This window comes from Erigeron canadensis, chromosome 1 (genome assembly GCF_010389155.1).
Source record: "Erigeron canadensis isolate Cc75 chromosome 1, C_canadensis_v1, whole genome shotgun sequence".
Lineage (NCBI taxonomy): Eukaryota > Viridiplantae > Streptophyta > Magnoliopsida > Asterales > Asteraceae > Erigeron > Erigeron canadensis.
In genome coordinates this window covers 42,731,048-42,745,172 of record NC_057761.1, presented here as the reverse complement: position 1 = coordinate 42,745,172, position 14,125 = coordinate 42,731,048, and the positions used below count along the sequence as shown (strand labels likewise).

The 14,125-nt window shown below is 34.1% G+C and overlaps 2 protein-coding genes and 1 pseudogene across 2 annotated transcripts; 2 read left to right on the top strand and 1 right to left on the bottom strand.

The window, feature by feature from the left end:
• The first annotated feature begins 903 nt into the window (after positions 1 to 903).
• LOC122592855 lies at positions 904 to 1,401 on the top strand (annotated as a pseudogene).
• Positions 1,402 to 2,549: 1,148 nt separating this feature from the next.
• On the top strand, positions 2,550 to 3,885 carry LOC122606308 (sphinganine C4-monooxygenase 1-like). The gene is made up of 2 exons (XM_043779269.1): positions 2,550 to 3,071; positions 3,137 to 3,885. Exons 1-2 carry the CDS (start codon positions 2,814 to 2,816, stop codon positions 3,689 to 3,691), a joined length of 813 nt encoding a protein of 270 aa, XP_043635204.1. The 5' UTR covers positions 2,550 to 2,813; the 3' UTR covers positions 3,692 to 3,885.
• A 2,910-nt stretch (positions 3,886 to 6,795) lies between these two features.
• LOC122579456 (protein PHYTOCHROME KINASE SUBSTRATE 1-like) lies at positions 6,796 to 8,188 on the bottom strand. The gene has a single exon (XM_043751642.1). The coding sequence runs from the start codon at positions 8,088 to 8,090 to the stop codon at positions 6,861 to 6,863; it is 1,230 nt and encodes a 409-aa protein (XP_043607577.1). The 5' UTR covers positions 8,091 to 8,188; the 3' UTR covers positions 6,796 to 6,860.
• Positions 8,189 to 14,125: the final 5,937 nt, after the last annotated feature.

Genomic DNA, 14,125 nt, shown 5'->3' with positions numbered 1-14,125 from the left:
TCATAATTTTGATTCATAACATCAAATCCTTGCTCAAATCCATTTTGACCCATGTCAAAACCCTAATTGAACCCTAATTCGTTTTGACCCGATTTGTGACCCGAATTTACTTGAAATCAACTAGAACAAGTTAATAAACATAAAATGATGATTTTGAGTCAAGTTTAACTTACCAAAACTTTCACTAAGTGATAAATCCGAATTTTGAGCTAAAGGAGAAGTTTCTTGCACTTTGATAACCCAAATCTTTGCTAGATGATGATGATAATGATAATAACCCTTGAATCTACTAACACTTTCACTAATAACAATGTTTGGATGCAAGAATTTTAGAGAGAGATATATGTGTTTGTTTGTGTGTGTTTTTCTTGCAAGAGAAAAGAAAGAGAGAAATGATAAGAAATGAAATGGGTGGAGGAGGAAATGGAAGGGGGGAGGCCGTCCTAAGTTCCAAAAAGGGTAGGCTCCCGCTCCGCCAAATTCGACGAATAGCAAATCGTTAATCCTTCAAATGCCAAAACGAACCCACAACATAACTTAACTTAATGACCTCGACTAACACATACGTCCCAAATTGCACGACAAATTGATCTATATGTACACATTGCACTTAATGAACTTCAAATTGCACTTGTACTATATTAACCAACTCGATAGTTAGTTAAATTGTACATATGGTCAAAAGGTCAGGAACCACGGTTGTTACAAAATTTGCCTGGGGCTGCCGCTCCTTGGACCCCACTCCTGAGGGCGTTGCCCCCGGACCTATGTTCCTTAGGGGCTTCGCCCCTAAGATCATAATAAATTCATATAAGCGTGCTATCCGCACCACCAAACTTATATGATGTATTATTATTACTTAAATAAACAATTAACCCAATTACACTAAAATACCAACATAATATTCCCGTGAACGCCAGGTCACGATGTTCACCACCATTGCCTGAAACTATAGTTGGAAACTTTGTTTTTTCCATGTGTCCAAGGTTTGATCCCGCTTCAAGTGATCTTAAGGCAACCTCAATGGCATGTCAAATGAAGAATGCTATCGAAGGTTTCACAGCTGTTTTGCTTGAAGAATCGAAAGGCGGAAGTGACCAAGTTAAGATAGTAGAAGGCCTAAGAAGTTACATAGGGATTATTTTCAGACTACAAAACCGAGTGTTATTGGGCATCAAGTTTTTGTAACTTTGGAACTAATGAAGCTGATTTCGGATGGGGGAATCCTAAATGGTCATGTCCTGGTGATGCGAACGAAAATACTCCGATATTTAAGAACATGATGTGGCTGATGGAATTGAAGTTTGGGTGACACTTGAACACAAGGTAATGGAAGGTCTCAAGTGTAACCAAGAACTTTTATCATTTGCTTCCGTGGATCCTAGTCCTCTTGATAATTAGCTTCATGATCACACAAAAAATGTGTTAAAATGTTGCATTGGTGGAATGTTATGTGTTAAATGTAATCTGTATGAAACTTGTGATAAGGGCGGTTCTTATAAGGGAGTCCTCCCTCTGTCCTTGATTTGGAAGACGCAAGACGCCATTGACAGTGATCGTCCAAATGTGTGCGTCCCTCAAACCAGTCCTCACGAGGACTCTTGAAGACGCGTGTGTGGGCCAGGAGGAGCGGAGGAGGGAATAAAAAAAAACTTTTTTTTTTCTTTGTGGGATAAATATCTATATATATATACATATATATATATACAAATCTGGGTGTGTGTGTGTGTCTCTTTCTGTATGTATAGTGTGTCGTGTGTGTGTGTTTTTAAAATTTGCAGGTGTGTGTATGTGTGGTATCTATAAGACAACATATATACATTTAAATATATAAAGAATTTTCAATTTTACCCCTATACTATGATACATTTATGATATACTTTTTTAGTTTTGAAAATTATCACTTTAGCCCCTAAATTCATATTATTATTTTTATTTTTATAATTTTTAGATTTTATTAATCAATTTGAGTTTTTAAATATATATATATTTATATACATATATATAGTTATTTAATTATATGTTTAAGAAAAAAAAATTATAAAAGAATTGATGATGTGGCGAAGAAGTTTTGAAGAAACTTGTCTTATAGGCAGGGAAAGTCCTGAGGAGAGTCCTGCTGACGTGGCAGTCAGGACTCCCAAGGACTCTAGTCCTTATAAGAAGAGGCTGAATATTTTTTAGTCAAAAGTTTTGTTTGGCAATGAACTTTTTATGTTACTATAAAATTTTTTTGTCAATGATGACTTTTTATTTTAAAGGTTGTTTATAATCATATGTCTTTAAATACTTTCATATTTTTTTCACATGAAAATAATCTAGTTTTTATAAGAGAAATAAAACTATAGATCAACAAAAATTATATTATTTTCACGTTACCGCCGGTATCACCACGACACAATTATAATTGGTGGTGTAATCTGTGGGGATCCGTTTAACACCGTATGATCATTGTGCTAACATAGGAAAGTTCAAATTCTAGTTTGGTAAAAGTCAAATGCGGCGTCTAATAACGAGGATACAAGTGAAAACAATACAAACACCAGCAAAACCAAACCACAAAATGATTTGACCACAATAACCCAAAACCACCTTCCCCTAACACTCTATCAAAATCTCCATCACACACACATCTATATCAAATCAAAATATCATTTATTTTCAGTTATTGTCATATAAACCAGCTGATCTATACATACCTCCTTAATTTTTCTACCTATCTATACGTTTTTATCTTTATTGTATTATTATCAACACAGATACTCCGTCATTCTGTATCTATATCCATATAGTTATATAATAATAATAATTATATGGAGATGAAGAGTAATAATATTATTATGAGTAGTATAAGTAGTATGTCAGATGAGTTTCTGGGGACGGTGGCCCCTTTAGTTGTATACTGGGTGTATTCGGGATTTTATATGTTGTTTTTTGGATCGGGCGAGAAATATCGATTGCACACTAAAAAAGACGAAGACGAGAAGAATCTGGTCTCCAAATCTACTGTTGTGAAAGGCGTCCTCCTTCAGCAGGCCATTCAGGCTGTGGTGGCCATCATCCTCTTCACTGTATGTAATTTAGGTTATCTGATTATCATTACATGTATGTGGAGTTAAATGTTTATTTGATTCAGGTGACAGGTGAGGACGCAAATAGTGCCACCGGTAAACAGCACTCTCTATTTGATCTCGGCAGACAGTTGTTGACAGCTATGGTGGTTTTAGATACTTGGCAGTATTTTATGCATCGCTACATGCATCAAAACAAGTTCCTGTACCGCCATCTCCATTCTCAGCATCACCGCCTGGTCGTCCCGTATGCTTTTGGAGCTCTTTACAACCATCCGTTGGAGGGGCTCTTAATGGACACCGTTGGCGGAGCTTTGGCTTTTCTTCTCTCAGGCATGTCCCCTCGATTCTCTATCTTCTTTTTCTCCTTTGCTACCATCAAAACCGTCGATGATCATTGCGGGTTATGGCTTCCCTGGAATCTTTTCCAAATCTTGTTCACAAACAATTCCGCATACCATGATGTACACCACCAGCTTTATGGCACCAAATTTAATTACTCCCAGCCTTTCTTTGCTGTGTGGGATAAAATTCTTGGGACTCATATGCCCTTTTCACTTGAAAAGCGAGAGGCCGGCGGTTTTCAAGTAAGACCTATTAAAGTTGTCAAGGATAATTGATTAGATTCACTTCTTTTCTTTTCTAGGTTTATAGGATATGTGTCCTTATGTCCGCATACTTTCTTTATTTGTCGCACCATGTATTATATAGTGTGTTCAAAGATAATTATTTTTTGATTGTTCTCCTTATTTGAGGCCATGTAATTTGAATTAGAATTCTTATTTGTAACATGTTTACATTACAGTTTTTGCAATTATGTTTTTTCTTCTTCCCCCCTCCTTTTTCCTTCCTGCTTGTAGCCTTATCGATTTATTTTTTTAAACCAAATACTGTTCTAGATACATAAAGCATACTGATTATGTACGTGGCATGTATAGGTGAACACATTTCCGACAAACCTCATATCTGATTCTTCCTGCAGAAACCTTAGGGGTTGTTTGGTTCAAAGATTGTAAAGAAATTTGGTGGAAAAGAATCTAGAGTTTCCTATGTTAACCTAACATGACAAGGAAGAAAATTCAAATTCCATCCCACCAAATTTTCATAGATTCTGTGAACCAATTATTAACAAGCCCTTTATTGTCATGTAGCCTTGTGGTTCTTGAGTCACACTCTGTGTTTTCTAAGTTATCAACTATTCAGCTTGAACCCATGTTTTCTGGGTGGTTGATATGTAAAACTGGTGGGCTGGATAAAGGGTCTAAATGGAATCAGAACTTCAGTTCAAGATGGGTAGATTTGAAATACCGGTTAGAACAGGTCAGGTTGGGCTGATCCAGCAACACTTTTCTTTGGTTTATATATATATATATGTATTTTGAAAAAAATATCTAAATGGTTACTTTAGGTAAATAACTTTTTTAATGGAAATTCACAGTTTCACACCCACCAACTCTGCACCTTTTGTATTTTGTAAAGATTTCGTGTATTTCCAATTCTATAGTATTTAAACACTGAGATAATTTTTTTAACAAAACATTTATGACACGAATAAGTTCTATGACGTTCTAAGCATTTTTGTATGTGCTAGGAGATGTTTGATCTGTTTGATGTGTTCAACCCATTTCACCAGTCTTGTTCCTGGGTAATTTTTCTGAATTCAACCTCTGTAAGATACAACCTGAATTTACCTGTTTTCTTATATATGGATTTAAAATGCCACCTCTTGTGTGGTAAATAAAATTGACAAGCTTTTAGTATGTGAGCTTTGTGATGGTGAATAATAGGGCTGAGCATGACCACAATCTCCTGCTACTTATTGAATAGTTAGATGTAGAGTTCCTTAGTTTAGTTGCTTTGATATTAGGACAGAAAATAAGTGATTCTAACCGAGGGCTGATGAGTTAAATTTGTATATTTTCTTTTATTCTCTGGATGGTGTAACGTCGGTGAATATTGATGAGTTATGAGAATGTCATGGCTTTAAAAAAGTTAGCTTTTTTAGATAAATCTTGGAACATAAATTGCTGAAAACTGCCATTTTACTTGGCATCTTTGTGTTCAGTTACTTATTCTTGCATAATGTAATGCTGTACCTAATTTTTTTTTCTGATGAACAACCAGATACAGTGATTTCGAAAAGTCGCATTTAAAAGATTCCATAAGCTTGTTTATATAATAACTTTTATAATTTTTTTTGTCTCATGGATCATGGTGATTTGGAAAAGTTGCATTTAAAAAATAAAAATATATACTCCATAACCTTGATTTTTTATAATAACTTTTACGATCTTTCTTTTTCTTCTTATTTTTGCCTGGTAAGGATGGGATGTGGGTTCGTTATGTAATGTATATCCAAGAAACATTCCTTTTTACAGTTCAAATGTTCTAATACCTAATTGCATCTTCTCCCGGGAGTATCTTTTTGACAATTATTGCTACACATGCATACCTTCATATTTGAGCTGTCAGGATTGCTTCATGATTGCGCTGCATGTCAGAACTGCCATACTCTTTTATATTTTTTTAGCCCCAAGTGTTTATGCAGACAACTCATATAATAAAATACACAGCTAGATGCCCAGTGTAATAGATTATTCTTTGTATTTACAGAAGTCGAACCTATTCAGTTCACTTCTGGATTTTTCTAAATATTAGGATATTTTTCTATCTGTGACCAAGGACACATCCCTTTCTCCAATAACTAGAGTAAAGGTTTGACCTTTTGAGATGATAAATTCATTTGGCTAGAAGCTCTTGAGATCGTTTAGATCTAAAGATGATATTAGATTTTCATAGATTAAGGGTTGGATGAATCAATCATTTTTTTGATGGCTCTTATATGATTTACTGAATATACTATGAATGTGATCATATTTTGTAAGGCTAAGCTTTCTGTCGCTGTATATAATTGACAACATCTATATCTGTTTGTCAGGTGTTTAAAAGCTCCATATTCCCTACACTCTTGGAGTGATTTTGACATTTACCTGCATTTGAAGAAGAAAGTTCTTTTCTCCTTTTCAAGCATTAAGTTGCTTTATTTTTTGAATTATTGGTTCTAGATAAACACACATGAGCTTGCAGCATATGTGTATTCACACTTACATGAGACAAATTATTGGTGGTGCTCTGCCGGAAGTAGAATTGGCAAGATGTACGGGTTGGGTAACGGGTACTAATTGAAATGGAGTTTTATTGTGAGATAGGTTGGGTTGACCTGAAGCCGCTTCTTTTTTTATTGGTTAAAAGTCAAGACATTCAGTCAATTAATGTGTTAAAATTTGATTTGAAAAAGAATATTACTCAAACTTTGAATGTTTGGAGGCGTTACAAATATACTTTTGGCAACTTTTAACTTTTAAGTAACTTGTTCGACCCGTAACCCATTCCTTTTTAAGTATAGCATTATTGATAGTGATACTGGATCCTAGTCCTTTCTTGTCTAAGAAATAGTTTGGTACATTCTAAGATTGAAATGGTAAAAGTGCTATGTCGATTTGTCTAGAGGAACAAATAGGGGAAGGCTCAAAATGATATCTGTGAATGAAGATAACCTTCCGGCGCCTCATATTTTTTGCAATCATGCTGAAAAGGACACATACAGCAAGAGCATGTTAGTTTTTCCACACATAGGATGTAGGTGACATTATAAATTTAAGATACTTTGACAGTAAATATTACTGCTAAGATAACTTGTACTTTCTGCATTACTATGTGCACATGCTACAAAGTACCTAGTTGCAAATTTTTATTCCTTGAAGAGATGACATATCTGCAAAGCAGAGGTTACACTAAATGATTTATGCCACTTGTTTTTTTGGACATGTATAAGTGGTGGGAAGCATGAACAGAATGTGTCCCAGGAATTGGTCGTGTTGTACAAAATCCGTTTTGACTTCTGTGTAAATCGGACCCCACACCGATCAATTTGGTGTCGGCTTGGATCTTCGCTAGTGGTGTGACCGAGTCCAATCGGCGACATCTTTCTTGGCTGGAAGGGCCCGTCATTATCAATGCCTTCTCGATACCACCAGCCATAGAATATTCATCACCAGAGACTCTCACCGCTTTATGACTTTTACACCCGGATAGAATCCCAGAACTTTTAAACGTTCGAGGCACTATGAAATCGTCAGAAGTGGAGAAATCTGCCGCGCTGGCAGTGACGACACTCCAGTCAACACTCACTTCACTTGGAGCATAATTGATATTTTCAGTGGTTTGCTTAGCAAAAAATGAGTTATTCTCGTTGGTCGAGAAGCTCTCTATCTCGAACAAATCCGAGCTCGTGTCACTTGCCGTATCGTTTTGTAAGCCGTTTCTAGAAACATCTAGATTTTCTGCCCTTGGAGTAACACCGTCCCAATTCAACATTTTCAATTTTCTCTCAAGGCTGAAAGACTTCTTTGCTGCTTGTTGAATTTCTGGTAGCACAGGATGCTTCACATCTTTCATCGACAACACTGGGAAGGTGAAATTCACCTCATTGGCTTCAAATTTCTTTGCATGAACATCATTTTCTGCCCGTTTGTTCGATAATGACTTCACTTTCGGACCAATATCACCACCTTTAACCGGCTGTTTTACAGGTTCTTTAACATGCACTATTTTGTCGGTGATATCGATTGAATCTTCATCATTGCAGTTGCAACCAAGACTAACCAGCAAACTCTTGACACTTTTTTTCTTTCTATGATCATTGCCATTATTACTAACCAATAACCCTCTCCTACTGTTCCAACTCGATTCCGAACGAACGCTTGACGGGGTTTTCTGTTTATATTCAATGTGTGATTCATGCTTTTCTTGTGGTTGGTTTGAGTTTGGGTCTGGGTGATAATGAGAACCATTTGAGGCTCTCTGAGGTTCTTCATCTAATACTCCTTTGAAATACTTCTCGGCTCCAAAAATGCCAAGCTCGTCATCTTCTACCTTCTTTTTCGTTAGTTTAAGCATGAAACGTTCTTCGTTAGTGTGCCCATTCGTGTAGGTTAACGAGGCTTTCGATGCAATCATGCTGTCTTGGGGATGAAAAACTTTTAAAAAAATATGAAGTTGTTTAGATATATCTGAGAATGGTAAGCATGAAAAGGTTTGAGAAAGACACTGGAAGTGGTGTAGTGTTTATAAGTAGAGTGGTATGAAGAGGATGGATGGGGTTGGGCTTGAGAAAGTGATTGTGATCATAAAAAAGGCCTTTTGTGTGGTTTAGAACTCAACAACGACTTAGGCTGATCACGTCAGGTAAAGATACAAATATACATTTCATATCCGGGTATTTAATTCTATATTTTATATAGCAATATAATAATTGTATCTATACATTTTGCACGTATGCTACTGGTAGAATTAAAGGAATTAACTAATCTTGTGAGCGTATTCTTCAAACAGGATTTACTAGTCAACATATAACCAAAAAAGAAAAACTGGAATAGCTTTGTTGCAATCCTAAGTGTGATCACGTGTTAAGTAAATAGATTGAGGTTTTCTTTGTGCAAATTATCTGGAGAATGTGATGTACGCATCTTAATGGTGTAACGTCTAACCATTATATTTTTTGTGACCGTTTTTGAAACTTTGCCTTCACCATTTCTTGAGATATTAACCTAACAAAGTTCAAACTTGAGGCGAGGACATTTGGATGTCTGGTATAATGTGTTAAATGTTTTTAACTAAATCAAATGAGTAGGTGATTATTCGAAACGTATGATAAGTATCTTTTATGTAAATAAGAGATGCTATGTACAGTATCATTTTGTATGAATAAACTAGGAATACTTCCTAAGGAAGACATTAGGAAAAAAGAATGAAGCACTCTTATCATGGAAATCTTATCCTAAGGCACCTTTGTGCTGAAAAACATCTCGGACCTACAACTCTTTGGCTCGATGATGAGTTTATATCGAATTGGAAGATTCGACATATTCATTTTCAATCTATATTATCCATCCAACTGTGTGTATACTTGTCTGCAATGAGACTCATATGTACAACCTCTTGCCTGAGGCGTGTCATCTCGATAACCACTGGATTCACCATTCGCGATGGCTTAGGACAACCCATCATAGGATTGACCATTCGCGTTATTCTTCGTTTGTTGGACTATAAAGATGAAAAAGGAAAACTTGAGTTGGCAAAGGGAAGATGCCGAAACGAACCAAATTTGAAAGTGATGATAAGGGGCCATATGTTGTGCAAGTAGGGTGCCAAACATAAGGAAAGCCAGTCTCCACATGCTTTGTAATTTGTCCACTCAGTTTGTCATTTGTAACTATACGGAAATTTTGACTATTGTTAAAAAAGGTTTTAGATGTGAGTTTAAAATTTGATTGTTTGATGATTAAAGAATCAATTATAACCAAAGCATACATGGATTATAAGGATAAGTTTATAGTGTTTAATGTTATGATAATTAGATTGTTTCATTCATACACTGACAAGTGGAACCAATAATTGGAACTTTATATCACTATAAAATCAAATTTATTTGTAATGCATATCTCTCTAACTAATTCCGAACACCTTTTTAATCATTGTACATAGGCCATCAACCTTTTTTCAAGAGAAAAACCGTCTTTATACTGAAAATGAATGTGTCTATCTATACGAAGAACAAATTAATGATACTGATAGTAACATTTTAATTAATGCCAAATAATTGCGACCTTCAATAATAAATAGATTTTGATGCTACCGTAAACTAATAAAAATGCATTTATGCTTATTCTGAAATTGATATTCCTAAACGAAATTAACAAAACCTACTAAATCGGATCTGTTTCGATTTTGAAAATTTTATTTAACCTAATTTTCGGCTTTGCTTCGCTTTTAAGTCATAACTGTTCCAAACAGGGTCATGCTCACCCTTCGTACTAGTTAGGGATTGTATTCACTTTTAAGTCACGACCGTTCTAAACTAGGTCATAATCACCCTTCATACTAGTTAGGGATTGTAGTCGTGTAACATATCTATACCCCCTTATAATACAAACTAGGTATTCTATTTTTGAAATCTTTTAATCTTTTAAAACATTTATCACATACATCTTTTATCTACTAAATTACTTTCATCAACTACTTAAATTACATGAATTATTTTATATCAATAATCTATCTTATTCGCCCGCGTTACCACTACAAGTCGCCACCGCCACCACTGACACACCGTCTACACCGCCGCATTGCGCGAGTATTCGTCTAGTATTAATATATTTATATGTTTTTCGTGTTCTAAATTTAAATTGTAATGTGACTTTTCCCTTTTTAAGGATTTTTCCATTTTAGCCAACGGTTCAATTTTGCATTAATCTATTTGTAACTCGAAATATTTTTTTTTACTTTAAACGTTAATCATATGTTGTTTTTATATTTCTAAACTTTAACTTTTTTTTAATTCATTATTTGCCCTCAACGTAATTTCCCCTTTGTTCAAAATCAAAATATAGGTTTACAAAATTATGAATTCTGAAACAAAACACATTTTATTTAACCTAATTTTCAGCTTTGCATCCTTTTCAAGTCACAACTGTTCCAAACAGGGTCATATTCACCCTTCGTACTAGTTAGGGATTGTATTCACTTTTAAGTCACAACCGTTCCAAACTAGGTCATGCTCACCCTTCATATTAGTTGGGGATTGTAGTCGTGTAACATATATATACTCCCTTATAATATAAACTAGGTATTCTATTTTTAGAATCTTTTAATCTCTTAAAACATTTATCACATACATCTTTTATCTACTAAATTACTTTCATTAACTTCTTAAATTACATGAATTATTTTACATCAATTATCTATCTTATTCGCCCCCGTTACCACTACAAGTCGCCACCGCCACCACTGACACACACCGTTTACACTGCCGCATTGCGCGGGTATTAGTCTAGATTTCTTCTTTCACCCCCCCCCCCCCCCCCCTCGCGCGAAACCGGGTCATGCTCACCCTTCGTACTAGTTAGGGATTGTATTCACTTTTAAGTCACAACCGTTCCAAACCGGGTCAAAGGTAACTTTTCCCTTTTTAAGGATTTTTCCATTTTAGCCAACTGTTCAATTTTGTCATTAATCTATATGTAGCTGGAAATTTTTTTAATTTAAACTTTAATCATCTTTTGTTTTTATATTTCTAAACCTGTTCAATTTTGTCATTAATCTATATGTAGCTGGAAATTTTTTTAATTTAAACGTTAATCATCTTTTGTTTTTATATTTCTAAACCTTAACTTTTCTTTAATTCATTTTTGCCCTCAACGTAATTTTCTCCTTTGGTTTACAAAATTATGAATACTGAAACCAAACGCATTCTCCCCTCACTCAGACATATCAATAATCTTTTGAAAGTAAAACAATTTATGATGATCGACGACAAATTCATTTAAAATACACGAGCATGGTACCCGTGCAATGTGACGGCGAGCCGGCGATGACGGTGATGGCGACATCTATCGGTGTAGGTTAAAGTATTTGATTTAAAGGGGTTAGTAGAGATATTTTCTAATATAATGGACTAATGGTGTAATTTAATATTAAGAGTGGATGGTGATTTAATTCATTTGGTCAATTCGCATGTACCATTTAAATAAATTTTCAATATATGGGTTATAACTTTTATATAGAAATATAGATAAATACCCTTCTATTAATTTATTGGTATTTTTTTTTCTTATATAAGCATGGAATTGTTTACGAACGCCACTATAATTGATTCATACTAGGTAATCTGTCTGTTCTATCTTATGCACTTGCTGATCAACTACTTGCAAGTTTTTATATAAAGAAAAAATGAAATTTTGAGTCTTGTGAAACCTAAATAGTTTATCATTAATGATACGTTTGGTGCCTAATAAAACAAATTACACCTAGAAAAACATATCTGATGTCTGAATATATAATGGACCCTCATTTTATTTTCCTTTCAAAAGGTTTTCCCATGGTCTAGTATTAATAATTATCATCCCGATCGAACTGATCGACGAGTCATTTTTAGCTCAATGTAACCATTTAATCAGGATTTGCTTGTGGTTACTTTCAACCAATTTTTTTTTTACTACCCCGAGATTGTTGCATATTATATGAACAATATGAACTCTTTGTGCATTTGTATGTTCATAATATATTGCATTAACTTTGATTTTTAATAAAAGATTCTTGTGTAGCGAACAAATTATCGATTAAAGGATTTAAATAAAAAAAGCTAGTTCTTGACATTAGTTTAAGCGTAAATAAAATTTCTTATGTTGGATTTAGAACAATTGTGTACCTTGACAAAAAAAATAAAAATTTAAAGCCTCCTTTTATTCAAAACACTATATTGACATCCATCTCGCGTTATTAATTTATCGACTAAGTTTTAGAAAACAACGCGAAGTCACGGACATGTATGAAGTAATGATCGAGTACAACACAACAAGCTAATAACACACAGACACAGACAAAAAAGGCAACCAACAAACACAAAACATGTAAATTTGATAAGGGTAGAGAAGTGTTAGAACGGTTGATCCCCCACATCTTGACTTACGTATATAAGCATGTACAAAAAGTCCAATCGAAGGGCCAATCTAAGTTGGTCAAAAGATACTTTTTAAGTAATTAATTACTAGCTCGTTGTGCAATCTAGATCAATGTCCCGATTTTTGATGTATGATGTTTACACATCAAAAGGTTTCCATCACCCATCTAGCTATATAAATATTTATGATGATAATGATAAGAAGATCTTGATCACATATATATTTACATTCAATCAAAGCAACAAATTGACGTTTAAGTACATGTTGTCCTTAAATTAATGTTGATACTTGCGATATGAGTTGATAAGTATTGTATCAAAACGTCTGAATTCTTGACAACTATTGTAAGTAATTAACTTGAGTTGGAATTCTTACTTCTCTTTCTTTATTTTTGATTGGTAATTTGGTGACATGAGCATCTATCTATCTCTATAGTCTATACACCCAAACCAGATGTTGGTATGTAGTTGGTTCAATTCTCTATGTGTTTTTTTTACCAGCTAAATAATAGTTATGAAATTATTCATATATAGGAGGAACTTATCAAGTTATCATCAATATTGTTTCTTAGACCGGCAAAAAACAGGGCGCTATTCATACCATACGTCAGTTAGTGGCGGACTTGGAAAAAAAATGACCCGTAGCACGATTATTTTTCTATTAGTCTTGTATCGACAGAAAGTAACGATAATATCGATAATGACTAAACTGTTACGATTTTTAACATTTTCTTTTTGGCTATTTTTAATGGAATTTAAGAATTTTTAGCACTTTTAGTAGTTACTCTGTATTAGTTATCATTTAGTTGTACACATACATTTTTATAAGTTTTATTGATAGAATAATGATTCAAAAGTTTAAAGTTGGTTACATTTAACGGTATCCTATATTTATTTGATCCGTAGCACCAATAAAAAATACATCATTTTTCAAAAAATTTGAATTACATGAATTTAGCTGACTCATAATCTGTACTACCTCTCAATTCAATTTGGTTACGCCAATATCTACCTTTTATTATCCTTTTACCCGAACTTCAAATATATAGGAATGTAGTTTACATGTGCTTTCAAATTGTCACGAACGCTGCCATGTTCGGTTGTCATGGATAGTAGTTTCAATTCATGCATGTGTCGCCATCCACAAAATACAAATATATATTTGTACGTATGTATCGACTTACTTCCAATCATGTCGTTTATAATTTTCTTTATCTCTAAGGCAATGTCCGATGCTAAAGACATCCTTAGACGTCAAGTTCTTAGGTGTCTTTAGTTGTTTATGGATATCATTTGTCATTGAAACTTGTTCATAATTAAAAAAAATTGGTGTGCATCTTTACCTAAGGACATGTCTTTCACTTTATTTTTAGTTGTTCATAAAAAAATATAAAGATATATAAAGATGTTTGTATGCATGGTTAAAGATAAATTTTATAGAATTTGAAGGATTTATAAGGATTTTAAAAGATATACGAGTATGTAAGATGAATGATTAATGAAAGAAATAGAAGGTAAAAATGGTGAGAGTGTGGTG